Source organism: Pochonia chlamydosporia, chromosome 5 (genome assembly GCF_001653235.2).
Source record: "Pochonia chlamydosporia 170 chromosome 5, whole genome shotgun sequence".
NCBI classification, from domain to species: Eukaryota; Fungi; Ascomycota; class Sordariomycetes; order Hypocreales; family Clavicipitaceae; genus Pochonia; species Pochonia chlamydosporia.
Window position 1 is genome coordinate 1172571 of NC_035794.1, and position 12593 is coordinate 1185163.

General features: G+C 49.9%; 4 protein-coding genes across 4 annotated transcripts; 2 read left to right on the forward strand and 2 right to left on the reverse strand.

Annotated features, from left to right (window-relative positions):
• Nucleotides 1-531: 531 nt before the first annotated feature.
• On the forward strand, nucleotides 532-1631 carry VFPPC_05651 (hypothetical protein; the record flags this gene model as incomplete). The annotated part of the gene is made up of 2 exons (XM_018284810.1): nucleotides 532-869; nucleotides 923-1631. The coding sequence occupies 2 exons, from the start codon at nucleotides 532-534 to the stop codon at nucleotides 1629-1631; spliced, it is 1047 nt and encodes a 348-aa protein (XP_018141686.1).
• Nucleotides 1632-1821: 190 nt separating this feature from the next.
• On the reverse strand, nucleotides 1822-6786 carry VFPPC_13884 (ABC multidrug transporter; the record flags this gene model as incomplete). Its single annotated transcript, XM_018291656.1, has 14 exons — nucleotides 1822-2059; nucleotides 2107-2481; nucleotides 2655-3270; nucleotides 3320-3435; nucleotides 3481-3552; nucleotides 3600-3723; nucleotides 3771-4103; nucleotides 4148-4310; nucleotides 4357-5072; nucleotides 5120-5353; nucleotides 5404-5689; nucleotides 5736-5965; nucleotides 6012-6540; nucleotides 6586-6786. 14 exons carry the CDS (start codon nucleotides 6784-6786, stop codon nucleotides 1822-1824), a joined length of 4233 nt encoding a protein of 1410 aa, XP_018141687.1.
• Nucleotides 6787-7944: 1158 nt separating this feature from the next.
• Nucleotides 7945-9626, reverse strand: VFPPC_05652 (rhomboid family membrane protein; the record flags this gene model as incomplete). Its single annotated transcript, XM_018284811.1, has 3 exons — nucleotides 7945-7995; nucleotides 8055-8995; nucleotides 9077-9626. 3 exons carry the CDS (start codon nucleotides 9624-9626, stop codon nucleotides 7945-7947), a joined length of 1542 nt encoding a protein of 513 aa, XP_018141688.1.
• Nucleotides 9627-10220: 594 nt separating this feature from the next.
• On the forward strand, nucleotides 10221-10679 carry VFPPC_05654 (hypothetical protein; the record flags this gene model as incomplete). The annotated part of the gene is made up of 1 exon (XM_018284812.1): nucleotides 10221-10679. One exon carries the CDS (start codon nucleotides 10221-10223, stop codon nucleotides 10677-10679), a length of 459 nt encoding a protein of 152 aa, XP_018141689.1.
• Nucleotides 10680-12593: the final 1914 nt, after the last annotated feature.

A 12593-nucleotide genomic window follows, 5' to 3' on the forward strand; every position in this document is an offset into this window, starting at 1 on the left:
CCATGTGTCCATTTGTGTCCATTTCTGCTCCAGAACAGCGCCTCTTGCCCTCTTATTCCCAAACCCATGTCCAGCCATGCATGAGCTCGACAAGAGACAACAACCTCGCAGGCGCTCTGACCAATCACGTCGTCCGGAGTGCTTCGGAGTTGCATGGGACTTTGTTCAGCATCTCGAAATGCCCGATAATTGTCGCTCTCCCAAGCCTCACCAGCTCAACAATGCCAGCTAAATCCGCATTCATACCACAGTCGCGTCATTGTCGTTTTTTTCATCCCCCGTTTCGCAGCCTCTGGCCAACGACAAGTCACATACGCAGCCCGCCGCCCCATGTCCTCATACCGTTATTGACTCGGGTCCGATAAAAGGCGCTCTGCCTGCTGACCACGGAGTCCGTGATCCTCTCCTCGTAAAACGTATAACCATGTTGTGTTCCCCGTCTGGTGCCGACGCATCGCCGCAAGATGCAGTGATAATACGTTTTGTTTCGGAGAGACATGTTTTTTGAGGAGTCTATCTGTCCATGGAGAGATGGATCCCCAATTGCAAAGCTGCCTTTTTCATCTTCCGGTCGAAATACGTCGGCATATCTTTTCATATATCGTCGATCAAGGCGTTCACGTGTACCTGAACAACGGCCGGATTTGCATCTCGACATGCGTTACTCCACAGCCCAGCGACGATTACTTTTGCTTCGACCGTCGCTCCTCGGGAGATCCTCCAGGCGAGGTGTGGGCTCGTCGGTTAGACTCACCTTGGGCCTTGCACTGGCGATGCGAGGAAGTGGCCCTTCGCTTGAATGCGGACCAGATCAATCTCAAGGCATGTCACGATGCAACAGGGGCTTTGATGCAGTCTTGTAGAAGAGTGTATGTATACATCAAGAGACTTATGTCATTCGAGGCGTGCTAATAGACCATAGGTACGGAGAGATTGCCAGTTTGACTGCTGAAAAATGCGTCTTACACATCACCGACCTGACTACACTTGATCAATTGCTCAACGGAGATGACAAGTCACCTTCCGGAAGCCTCATAGACTCCCTTCCCAAAACGTCATTCAGTCACGTCAGAAAACTCAACCTCACATTCAGACTGACTCTCCAAGACTACAAGATGATTGAGCTACAAGCCAAGCAGCCAATATCTTTAGACCACCTCACAAACAAACCTCCTGTCGCCTTATGGATGGACATTTGGGCGGGCATCGCAAAGCTCAAACACCTCCAATCACTCCACCTTTACCTCGACCACGACTCCCAAGCATCATGGACATTAGTCAATGAGGCTGCCATTCTTACCCCCTTACTTGCCCTCTCCCAAAACCCCAATCTCCGCACCACCATTAGCATTCCCGCGCTACCGCCACAAGACACACAAACCAACACACCCCCTCTTTCTCTATCCCCTCTCAACATCAAGAGGTTCACCAGACAGAGGTTCTTCACCGAGCAAAGGCAAGATGGAACCTACGGGATAGTGTATGAAGACGACGCCAATAGCATGTTTCACGACCCAGGTCCATCAGCCGATGAACTAGCTCGAACTGCTGAGATGACCATGCATGCTTGGCTGCATGGCATAGAGCTCGATTACCTTGCAATGGATGAAGATATGGGCGGTGGGTGCTAGCTTGCTTTTTTTTACGATGATCACGAGACATGATTGCATTACATTTTCAGCGAGGGTTTTCATTTTCATTTCATTTTTATTTTATCTTTTGGGATTGGGAATATTCCCGGGTATCTGAATGGAGTAGGTCTATAAGGAGTAGAATGCATACAATAAAAGTACAGGCATCACATCAGCCCTCCCCCCCCCTTCAATCCTTTTCATCACCCCCCTTCGGCACAGACATATCATACAGCGTCTTGAACCGTGAGTCCGTCATCACCAACTTCCTCGGCTCACCATATTCCACAACCCTCCCCGCATCCAACACAGCCACTCTATCGAAGTCCATCACCCACTGCACCTTGTGCGCAATAACAAGAATCGTCCAACCCCCAAACCACGTCCTCAACACATCATATATGATCTCGCTCGTCGCATCATCCAAACTGCCATTCATTAGTATCCCATCCCACTCACAAACCAAAAAACATACCTGCTCGAAAACTCATCCAAAATGAGGACCCTACTCCTTCGCAACATGGTCCTCGCAAACACCAACAGCTGTGTCTCGCCCTGCGACAGAAACTTGCTGTGCATGGTGGCGTCCAGACCGCCCCGGGACTCGATCTTCTCCCATAGCTGGACTTTTTCAAGGGCTGCGATAATGTCCGCATCGTCGGAGGTGTTGCTGGGATCGAGGTTCAGACGGATGGTGCCGTCGAATATGAATGGTTCTTGGGGGAGGGCCACGATATGCGATCGGATAAGTTCGTGAGGGAGCGTGGATAAGTCGATTCCGTCGATGGTGATGGTCCCGCTGTCTTGGGATAACATCCGGAGGAGTGAGAGAGCAAGAGAACTCTTGCCACTGGGAATTGTTAGGCTTTGTAAGTCTAGATGGGAGATTGACTTGCCTTCCTGTCCGTCCGCATATGGCTACCCGTTGACCAGGCTCGATGCGTAACGAAATATCATGAAGAACGGGATTCGAAGACCTGCAAATGTCAGCACCTCTTCCCTCCTTCAGCATCATACACCTACGAATACGACGCAGTCACCCCGTCAAACTCAATAGCCCCCTTCGACGGCCAATCCTCCCGATCCTCATACTCGTCAAAGTCATCCTCAGGCTCCGTATCAGCAATAAAGTTCCGCACACGAGCCACCGCGCCCAACGCAATCTCCAGCATAACCCACGACGTGATCGTCGTCTTGAGCGTGCCACTAAACGCAAGAATATTGCTCAGCGCAATGCCCATGTTCCCCGGGCCAATCTGCTCCCTCAGCGTCGTCGTAAGAACAATCACAATCAGCGCAATCAGCGCAATCGTCATGTCCACCGTGAAGGTCAGCCACCGCTGCAGACAATACAACAGGTAACTAGGGCGCTGGGACTCGTCCAGCTTGTCGATGGTCTTCTTCTCGAGGTCATCCTGCCACTGGTAGGCGCGGATGGTTGCCAGGCCGTCCAGCGTGCCGATGAGTTGCGAGAACAGCGGCGCCTTGAGCTCGATGTCGAGGAGGCGCATTTGGCGTGATGTTCGGAGGTAGAGGTGTTGGATGGGGTAGAAGACGAGGAAGAGGAAGGGGAGGACAGCGGCCATATATTTCGATGATACGGATATCATGACGAATTCGGCGACGCCAAAGGATATGCCTGGGGGGTGTTAGTAGTGTTGCGGTTGGTGGAGGGAGTGAAAACGTACCGACTGCTACGCCCAGTGCCGTTCCTGGGAGTTCCATGTCTATGAGTTGGAGGTCTTGGCTGAATCTGTTGAGGGTTGTGCCGCTGTCGACGGTGTTGTGGAAGGACATGGGGGCTCTGTCTTCGTCAGATGGTGTTTTTGGTATGGGACGAGGGCCTCACCTTGATGTTGTGCGGAGCATGGCGTCGTGGAAATATGCTCCGGAGCGGTTGATTATGACGATGAATAACTGCCTGTGGAGAGTTAGTTGTAGTTGGTCATGCCATCAAGGTCATCATACCAAGTAGCAAGAAGGATGGCAATAGTCGATCCAACTCCCAATCCCACATATCCTCCAAGCCACTTCCCCAGATTGTCATTCGGGGCTGTGATACTCTCATTCGCCCACCACTTCAACCAGATATCTGCCAACATTAGCCAACCATCCTGCACACTCCATCAGAAAACATACTTGGAAAGGAGCTGCAAAACGCAAAAACAGCCATGGCAACCCCAAACGTAAATAACGTGTCCCACCCCGCGGCCCTCGCATAGAACCCATACATGGCCACGTTTCCCAGTCGTCTCGTCGTATCTACCTCCGTCTCCATGGTGTTGACAACAGTGTCTGCCTGCCTGGCAGCTGCTTTGGCCGCCTCATTCGCCTTTTCCTTCATGTTTCCCGTCCAGTCTGCATCTGCGCCTGACCCGATGCTATTTTCGATATCTTTGGGTGATCCGGTCCGTTCAATTGTGCCGTTCTTTGAGAGAAGGACGACCTGGTCCGCGTATGGCACGCGGCGGACTAGACTGTTAGAAGGGCGTAGCTGATGGGGAGTGTGAACTTACCGTCAGAGGAAGCTACCACGACGGACATGTTGCTCGTTCGGAGAATTCCCTGTTTTCCGAAAAGGTTGTGGAAGACGAGATCTTCTGTAGCTGCGTCGAGACCGCTGAATACGTCGTCGAAGATGATGAGCTCTCGACGAGAGTAGATAGCTCGCGCAATGGCCTACATTTGTTAGCCACCCAGTATCGTATGATGGAGAATATCTTACCAAACGGTGTTTTTGACCACCACTCATGGAGATGCCCTTTGTTCCTACCAGAGTCTCATCCCCATTCGGCCACGTCCGCACGTCTATATCCAGAGCACACGCCCTAACCACAGCATCATACCACGACTCATCAAACGCCTGCGGCCCAATGATAATATCCCGCACCGACTCATTCGGCAGCCAAGGCGTCTGGTCGCAAAACGAGACACCCGAGTAATTCGTGCGTATGGACCCTTCAAACGCCGATAGTTCGCCCAGCAGCGCCTTAAGCAGCGTCGACTTCCCGCATCCAATGGGGCCAAGAACAAGCGTAAACTCGCGTCGTCGGATATTCCACTCCTGTATATCGATGACAGGTTCTGACTCCTCAGTCCATGAGAACTTGCCCTTAATCGAGGCAACAGTGTCTGCATCAAGAGCCACTTCAACTTCCTTGAACTCCTTGGAACCATCATCGTCGTCACCGCCCTGCAAAACGCGATTATCATCCCTCTCTTTCCCATTCAAGAAATTTTGTATCCTTCCAAACGAGGTAAACGAACTAGCGAGCGTAGGCAACGCAATAATAATACTCGTAAGCGGCGTCATGACCAGCGTGAAGAGCGAATAACTAGTAAACACCCTTTCAAACGTCAAGGATCCAGCACCACCCCTAGAGGCATTGATCCCATACACCACAAACGTAAGGATGGGACCCCATACGGGAACGCAAATAACTATTCAGCATGAGTAGATGCTCCAAAAAGGAGTAGCAGCCACTTACACAGCATGAGTGATCCGCCCATGAGCATGCGAAACCTCCGCGATACCTTTAATTCCCGCGCCCTCAGTTTCTGAATGATCGAAAATGACACGTCGTTTAGACCCGACATCTTCAACCACTTGATGCTGCTGAGTGTTTTGGATGTTGTTGTTACGCGGTCTTGTGATGCTTGAATCCAATCGGCTTGCGCTTTGCCGATATACACGGCCAGAAAGCCCATAAACACGAGGACAACTTCAATCATCAGCTTCGAAATGTAATATAAAAAAGAGTGCAAAACTCACCGAACGAAACAGCTACTGGCATCGCACAGGCGGCCCCCAACTCGCGATATATCAACCATATCCCAATCGCAATCTCTACAACCGACCCCCAAACCTCGTGAAACTGATGAACAGAGTGCATAACCGTCTCTGTATCAGTGCTCATGAGCGTCAGAGCTCCATCGGGACTGACATCTCGGCAATTCAAGTCCAGGTGCAGTGTCTTTTGGTAAATCAGGCCAACGATACTGCCGCGCATAAGAGTAGACGTGCGATACACGAGCCATTCGTATTGTCCGGTCGAGACCTACTCTGTCAGTACCACACCTTTAGCACATAAAAAGACAACATACAGCAATGCCAGTATACACAATTGCATACGCCCCAATCAGCCCATACCCAAAATTATTATACGGCTGCGCCTCCGGCATACCCGCCAGCGCAATACCCTGCTTCACAAGAAACGGCTGTGTATACGTAAACGCAATCTGGAACGCCTTCGGAAACGCAGGCACAATAGTCTCCCACGAGAATATGCGTAGCCACGCTCCGAACAGTGCCCCATTGGCAGTTTTATCAGGCACTACACCCGTCAGTCCTGTCAGACCATCAGCAGCAACAAAACTCACCCTTTTTCCACTCCACAGCGAGAGCCTTGTATAGTCTATCTGACCTCAATTTCGGATCAAGAGGATCCAGGTCGTCCAGCGTCAAGTTCCGCCTATAACCCGTCATAAACAGCGGTGTGAGCCAGAAGAAGGCGCTCCGACTGATTGTGCTGCTTGTCATTTCGCGAGACGCATCTTTATACTTGGACAGCAGAATCCCCCTCTTCTCAACGGACTCAACAGTAAACATGATGGCCCGTAAAGCAACAGTACACGTAAACACAGCGGGGATACTCTTGGACGAGATACTCATCCAGAGGGTCCTCGTGCGAGGGAGATCCAACAGCGTCGAAAAGAACAAGTACATGGTCAGCCAGAACGAGGGGCGGATACTCCTCTCATGCTCTAGATACGAGAGGATAATGACGCCCAACGAAGCGAGGAATACTATTGCCGCGGCGGGAATGGTTGCTTGTGTTGTAGGCGCAGCGGTGGTGGTGTATAATGCCAGAAGCGCGGTATTCAAAGTGAAAAGACATATTGACAAAATCTACCAATTAGCACACATCAATCACAAAGCAAGAGAAAAACTCACAATCTTGACCCATTTCATAAAACTCCTCGAAACCTTGCCATCCTCCCTCCGTAACTGCCACACCCGCACCGGCAGCCCAACCAAAAAGATACACTGCACAGATAAACAAAGCACACTCTCCTCAAAAAGAAGCGTAAAATCAAAGCCGCCGCGGCAGTTGCCCGCCCAGGGCCCGAAGCCTCTATCCGTAGGACAAGACATGCCGTCATCAAATATTCATGGCTGGGGAAATGCGATGGTTCACAGATAAACAGCAGGGTGTGTATATGACTTGGGAATTGTAGCCGTTCGCAAACAAGAAAATATGAAGGATAGCTATACAACGATGCGGAATTGCAAAACGTCCAAGCAAGAGCCAGGGCTACCAGAGCAGTTATATGAATCACTACGCAAACAAGCCTCAGGAATCAAAAGCACCAAGGATACCGTACCCCCTACCAACGAAAATAACAGAACCATCACATAAATACACTAACTACACAAAAATGGTGGAAGAGCATGGTGCAAAAAGACCCGTGACGTAGCGCCTGTGGTTCTTGGCCTGCCGGTTTGAGGCAAAACAGCGCAGCGAGTGACCAATTTGGGAGGAAACTTGCCAAAGTGTCTGAGAAGCGAAGCGATCGAATGGGAATCCACTTTTAGATGATTGCATTGTTGGATCGTTGGATCGGGTGTGTGCGGGGACGGGCGGGATGAGATTTCCGATGACTGACCGTTTGGGATGTACGATGCGCGTGTAGACTTTGGTGACTGGATTTTTGTTTTATTTTTTATTTTTTTTTTGAATATTTTACGGTGGAATTTGTTTTGTTTGGTTGGGAGTTTACTTGGATGCCGTTCACATAGCAGGTGGCAAGGGTTTCGGCTGGGTTGAGGTTCCGATGATTGACGGTTTGGGATGCACGGTGCGCGTGTTGACTGTGGTGACTGAATTTCTCTTCTTCGAATATTTCATGGTTAAATTTGTGGTGTTCGGTTGGGGGTCAACTTTGATGCTGTTCACAAGTCAGTAGCAAAGGGTTAAAATTCAGGGCAAGCCATCTTCCATCGCATCGAGACACTAATGAGCCAAATGAATACAAGACAGACAGCGTTCACAAACAGACACAAAGACACCACTCGACACTCATCAATGAATATCATAATATATGCAATGCCTAATGCTACACTCGGCCTCCACCATCATTGCATCACCACAGGAACAAACACACCTCAAACGCCGTCGCTGTGCGAATCCCTGTCCAAAAACAGTCTAGACATTTCCCAAACCAAATGTACCACCAGCCTCAAGACCAGTACTGCGCAACATGTGTATATAAAGTATGCTCCGTGTTCGTGAGATAAGCCTCCCCTAAAAGACTAGGTTGTCGTCTGTTGAATCGTTCCAATGTCGCACCAGTTGCTGACGGGCTACAAACTGTTAGCATTACGTCTCTCACCAAAACAAGACTCAAAAGCAATCAACTTACCAAACAACTCAGGTACTTGCACCAGCTGCAAGTATGAGTGCCATTGTAAAAATTGTTCAACAAGACGATAAACACAATGATGACGGCAATGAGGAAGCCGACGCGGACGAGCCACCACGCCCACCAGAGCGGCTTTCGGCCCTTGAAGAACCCAATTGGGCTCTTGAGGAATCCCGGAGCGGTACCGTCACCAGTTGGGTTGACAGCAGAGTAGGATGTGTTGTCGCCGCCTCCAATCTTTCTTCGCAGAGCATTTGGTGAATGCAAAAGGCAGATGCCCAGTGCAAGCCCCATGAGAAATCCACCAATATGCGAAAAGTTGTCCAACCCCGGCAACAGACCCAGCACAAAAGAAATTACAATGTCCAGAATTATGAACATCAGATCCTTTACTGGGTTTCTTCGTTCGCTCCACGAATAGAGGAGATCCAGCAGTGTCAGAGCAATAACGCCAAACAATGAACCAGACGCTCCTGTAGAAGCAATACCAGGCGCAGCAAAGTTGCCACCCATGACGAACCCAAAGATGCCAGCACTAATGTAGACGAGGAAGAATCGAATTGAACCAATGGCTTGTTCCATCTCCTTGGCCAACGTCATCTGAAGTAGCATATTGAAGCCGATATGAATGAGACCCGCATGCAGGAAAATCGGCACAATGAAGCGGAACCACTGGTTTGGTTCGGGGGTCTGGTCCGCGTTGTTAAACGTCGGGTTGGGAACGCCGCCGAATCCACAAACTTCGGAAAGAGGACAGAACTGGTCGTTTCGGGTTGCGTTCGGGCACAAAAACAGGACAGGGACAGTGGACCCCTGGATCTCTTTGACGTTGTGCATGCAGGGTCCGTATCGTGCTCCCATGTTGATGAGAACCTGCGTCGACGGGCCAATCATGGGGTTAAACTGTGGTTTGATCATGATGGGAGATCCGGTCAAGATGCCTAAATCGTCAGCAGTGGCTCAGATGGAAGCGTGCTCTGCAAACAAGAAAGTAGAGCAAAGACAAAAAAAAAACCCCTTACCATTCTTGATAACTTCGCCGATAAACACGGCAACCTGCACAACCGTAAAGACGTAGCACACCCAAGGAATCCTCTTTTTGTCAGATCCAAGCATACCCAACTCGCCGACTCGAACCTTCTTCTTCTTTTTTCGGCCCTCGCCAGCCATGCCGGTCTCTGGTGCGTCGTAAATATGGTCATTCATGTCGCCATTCTTGCCCGTCCGATCCTGCAAGGGAATATCGCCCTGGGCGTGGGGTCCAGGTCCAGGACTAGGGCCGCCCTGTCCATAATACGCCGTGTCAGGATACTGCCCATGGTGTGGTAGGCTATTCGAGCTGGCAGCCGCGTAGTTGTCGTCAAAGACACTAGCAAATGGGGACTGGTGAGTTTGCTGCGGATTGTGTGCGTGACTGCCACTTCCAGGGGCACCGTGTGGCACGGGAGTAGCAGAGGTAGAGTAGTCGCTGTGGTAGGGCGTATGGGTTGCTTGTGAATAGGGATCTGGTGTTGAGTGGTAGCTCGGCGGCGGACGGTGGCCGTCGTCATAGTAGTAATTGTTCGAAGCCATGATGGGCGACGATGGTGAATGAATCAGTGTAAACGATGTCGCTCTCGCTCTTTGTCAAGAAATGGTAGGATTTTGGAAGTATTCGCGTTGTCGAATGTCGTTAGAGATGATGGGAGTGACCCCGTAAACGAAAGACAGTAAATGCTCACTCAGCCCAAGCCTGAAGTTGTGCGAGGTCCAAATGCGTTGATGAAAGGCAAAACGAGTGGAGGAGCGATAGGAAGCTCCGTAGTGAAGGTCGTCGGTTGCGATCACCCCGAGGCGACGGTGCGGGCGTGCAGATGCAAATACAAACGAGGACTGATGCGCGATGTTGATGTTGGAACGATTGAAAACAAAAAGTGTTGATGGAGAGTTGGCGTTGGGTGGAAGTGCAAGTGGACAGGATGGTATGGGATGGGTTGGGATGTGGATTCAAGTGTCAAGGTCAACGTGGGACGTCAATGGGACGTGGCGTGGCTGTGTCGCATCGAGTCGCCTGGAAACGCTGAAGCCTCACGCTGGTTGGTGAAGTGGTGAGCGGAAAGGCCAGACGGTCGCCAATGTGCCTTGAGCTTGTACCTGACCGAGGTACCAGTTGACCCATCAGCTACAATGTACGGCGTACGGAGTACGGAGTACCTGAGCCAAGGACCTCAGCGGAGAAGTGAGCACAGAGTACGTCACCAGCTGCGGGACCGTAAATCGCTCGAGTCAAGGCTGTTACTTCCAACCCGAAAATACGCAGCTTGTTCGAATTTGTATCGCCTGTATTATGCTTATTACACAAGCACCCAGTCTACGCAGTACCTAGTGCAGTGTTGCAGTCTGCTCAAGAGACGCTCGATTGATTCGCTCCCGCAAATTGCGTCCGTTCTTCAAGGCCGCTGGCGTCGTCTCAGGGTCCTGATGGTCGCGGGGAGGCGTCAAACACCCTTGCAAACAGATAGATGCACGGGTCAAACAAATCGGAGGAATAAAAAAAGGAAAAAAAATCTAATCCATTCGGGACACGCCTTCAGAGAAGCAGAAATGGAGTTACTAGATGCAAAAATAGTTGCCAGCTTCGTATAAAAATGTCATACACTGGCTCCCTCTCATCATCAATGCCTGCACTTTGGGGCATCAACATTTTGAACCTCCAACCTTCAAATTCTCTGCCAACATCCAACTCCTACCCTTGCCTTGGCCTTTGCCATGTCACGGGCAAGGGGTCACTCCACCAGGGCGACTTGCGTCCATGGGCTAGGAGGAATGCTCGCGCTGATCAAACGTCACCTCCTCGGCTGGCTGTGTCAAGACCGGAGGCACTCAAAACTGAGGTACTTACGCATGACAAGGATCGGCGCTGCAGTACATGTACGTGATGGAGTGGTCGGAGTGGTCATACGTAAGTTGATCAGCCAAAGCGTTTCACAAGTCTCTCACAACTGAAAAATTGCTGCCAACTCGTACTTGTTGCTGTCCGTTTTCGTCTGTACCATTACACGCCTGCTTGACTGGTTTGTCGGTCTGGTCAAAGAGGCACCTGGACGAGGCCCTATTTTTAATTGATTCAGCAGTCCATTCTATCACGAGTTATTCCATCCACAAGTTGTCGGCAACCTTCCGAGATGTCGGCATTGCGTCCCTCCATTCATTCAAAGTCGTATCAAGGATTTAGTACCGTAAGCCAGGCTCACACACTGGTAATGTTGCCGGACTAGCTTGTGAGCATTATTTTGTGGACGCCACTCATTGTTCTAACTTTGGAAACATTCATGGCTGTGCATCGCTGCCATTTTATGACCAGCCACCACAAACAACCCAACGACTCCACACCGTTCACAAACATGTGCAACAACTCCCGAGCTCGTAAAAGTGCATGTTGGAACTTACTGTCGTCGTCATCAAGATATCGCAACAAGTTGAAGTTTTCTATCAAACAATTACATATCCCGGTCTTACATTTTCGCAGCCTGGGAAGCTACCACTCTTCATGAGAAGATCTGCCTGTTTAACTCCGCATCTTGACTGCAGCATCCATCTGCATCCACGTATCCCAAAATACAACCGCCAAGGCACAGCATATCAGCATCCCTGTCCCTGATTGAGTCCATCGAAATAGGCTCATTCGTCACGGTACTCTATAGCCATCAAGGTCAAGATCCTCTAACACGTGCGCAAATGCGAAACCCATTCCCAGGCATACAGGCGCAGGCATATCGATTTTCATCAAGAGCATCCTCAAAACGATACCAATGTCTGACCTCTCTATCATAACAACTAACATCCTTTCTCTAATGAGAGTCGGTAATCTTGAAAGCTTCCCATGCATCATCCCATGCGTAGCCCAAAGTAGCCTACCCTGCAAACACAAGCTGACGAGTAACTTGACGCATAAAAAATGAAAATTATCAGACAGAGGGCTTCCATTCCTCGAAACCCTTTGAATAGCATTCAACCTTTCTTTCTATTGTCCAAAAAAATTGCTCTCGCAGGTAAAATTTGCACCCTGTGTGTGCCTAGCAGTTTCTTGCCAAACTGTTGAGCACCTAGCCTCGGGACATCACCCAGACCTGTTCATCCATCTTCATACGAATTGCCGTCGATGTATAATGGAATGCACGAACTACTAATTTGGATTCGTGCATATCTCTACCAAGCAGTCATGCTATAATACTAAACTTTGTCTGTCATGTATTTGAATCGTAGAAGGCGCATTGCCTTACAGACGTCGATAAATGCTGAGCATGTCAGACTACCAATTCACTTTTCGTATCAAAAGAGAAATATACCGCTCTAGACTCCAAAAGCACTAGCCAATATCGCGTCCAGTCTTGATGAATTAATTACTTGCAAACGTCGTTCCATTCGGGGATGAAGTATTTTGAATACATTGAATACATTATTCCATCAGCCTATTGATCGAGCCCACAACATGCAGGTACAAATGATGATACAAGAGCCTAGCCATCCTCATACAAGGGACATTATACCACTCCCTCC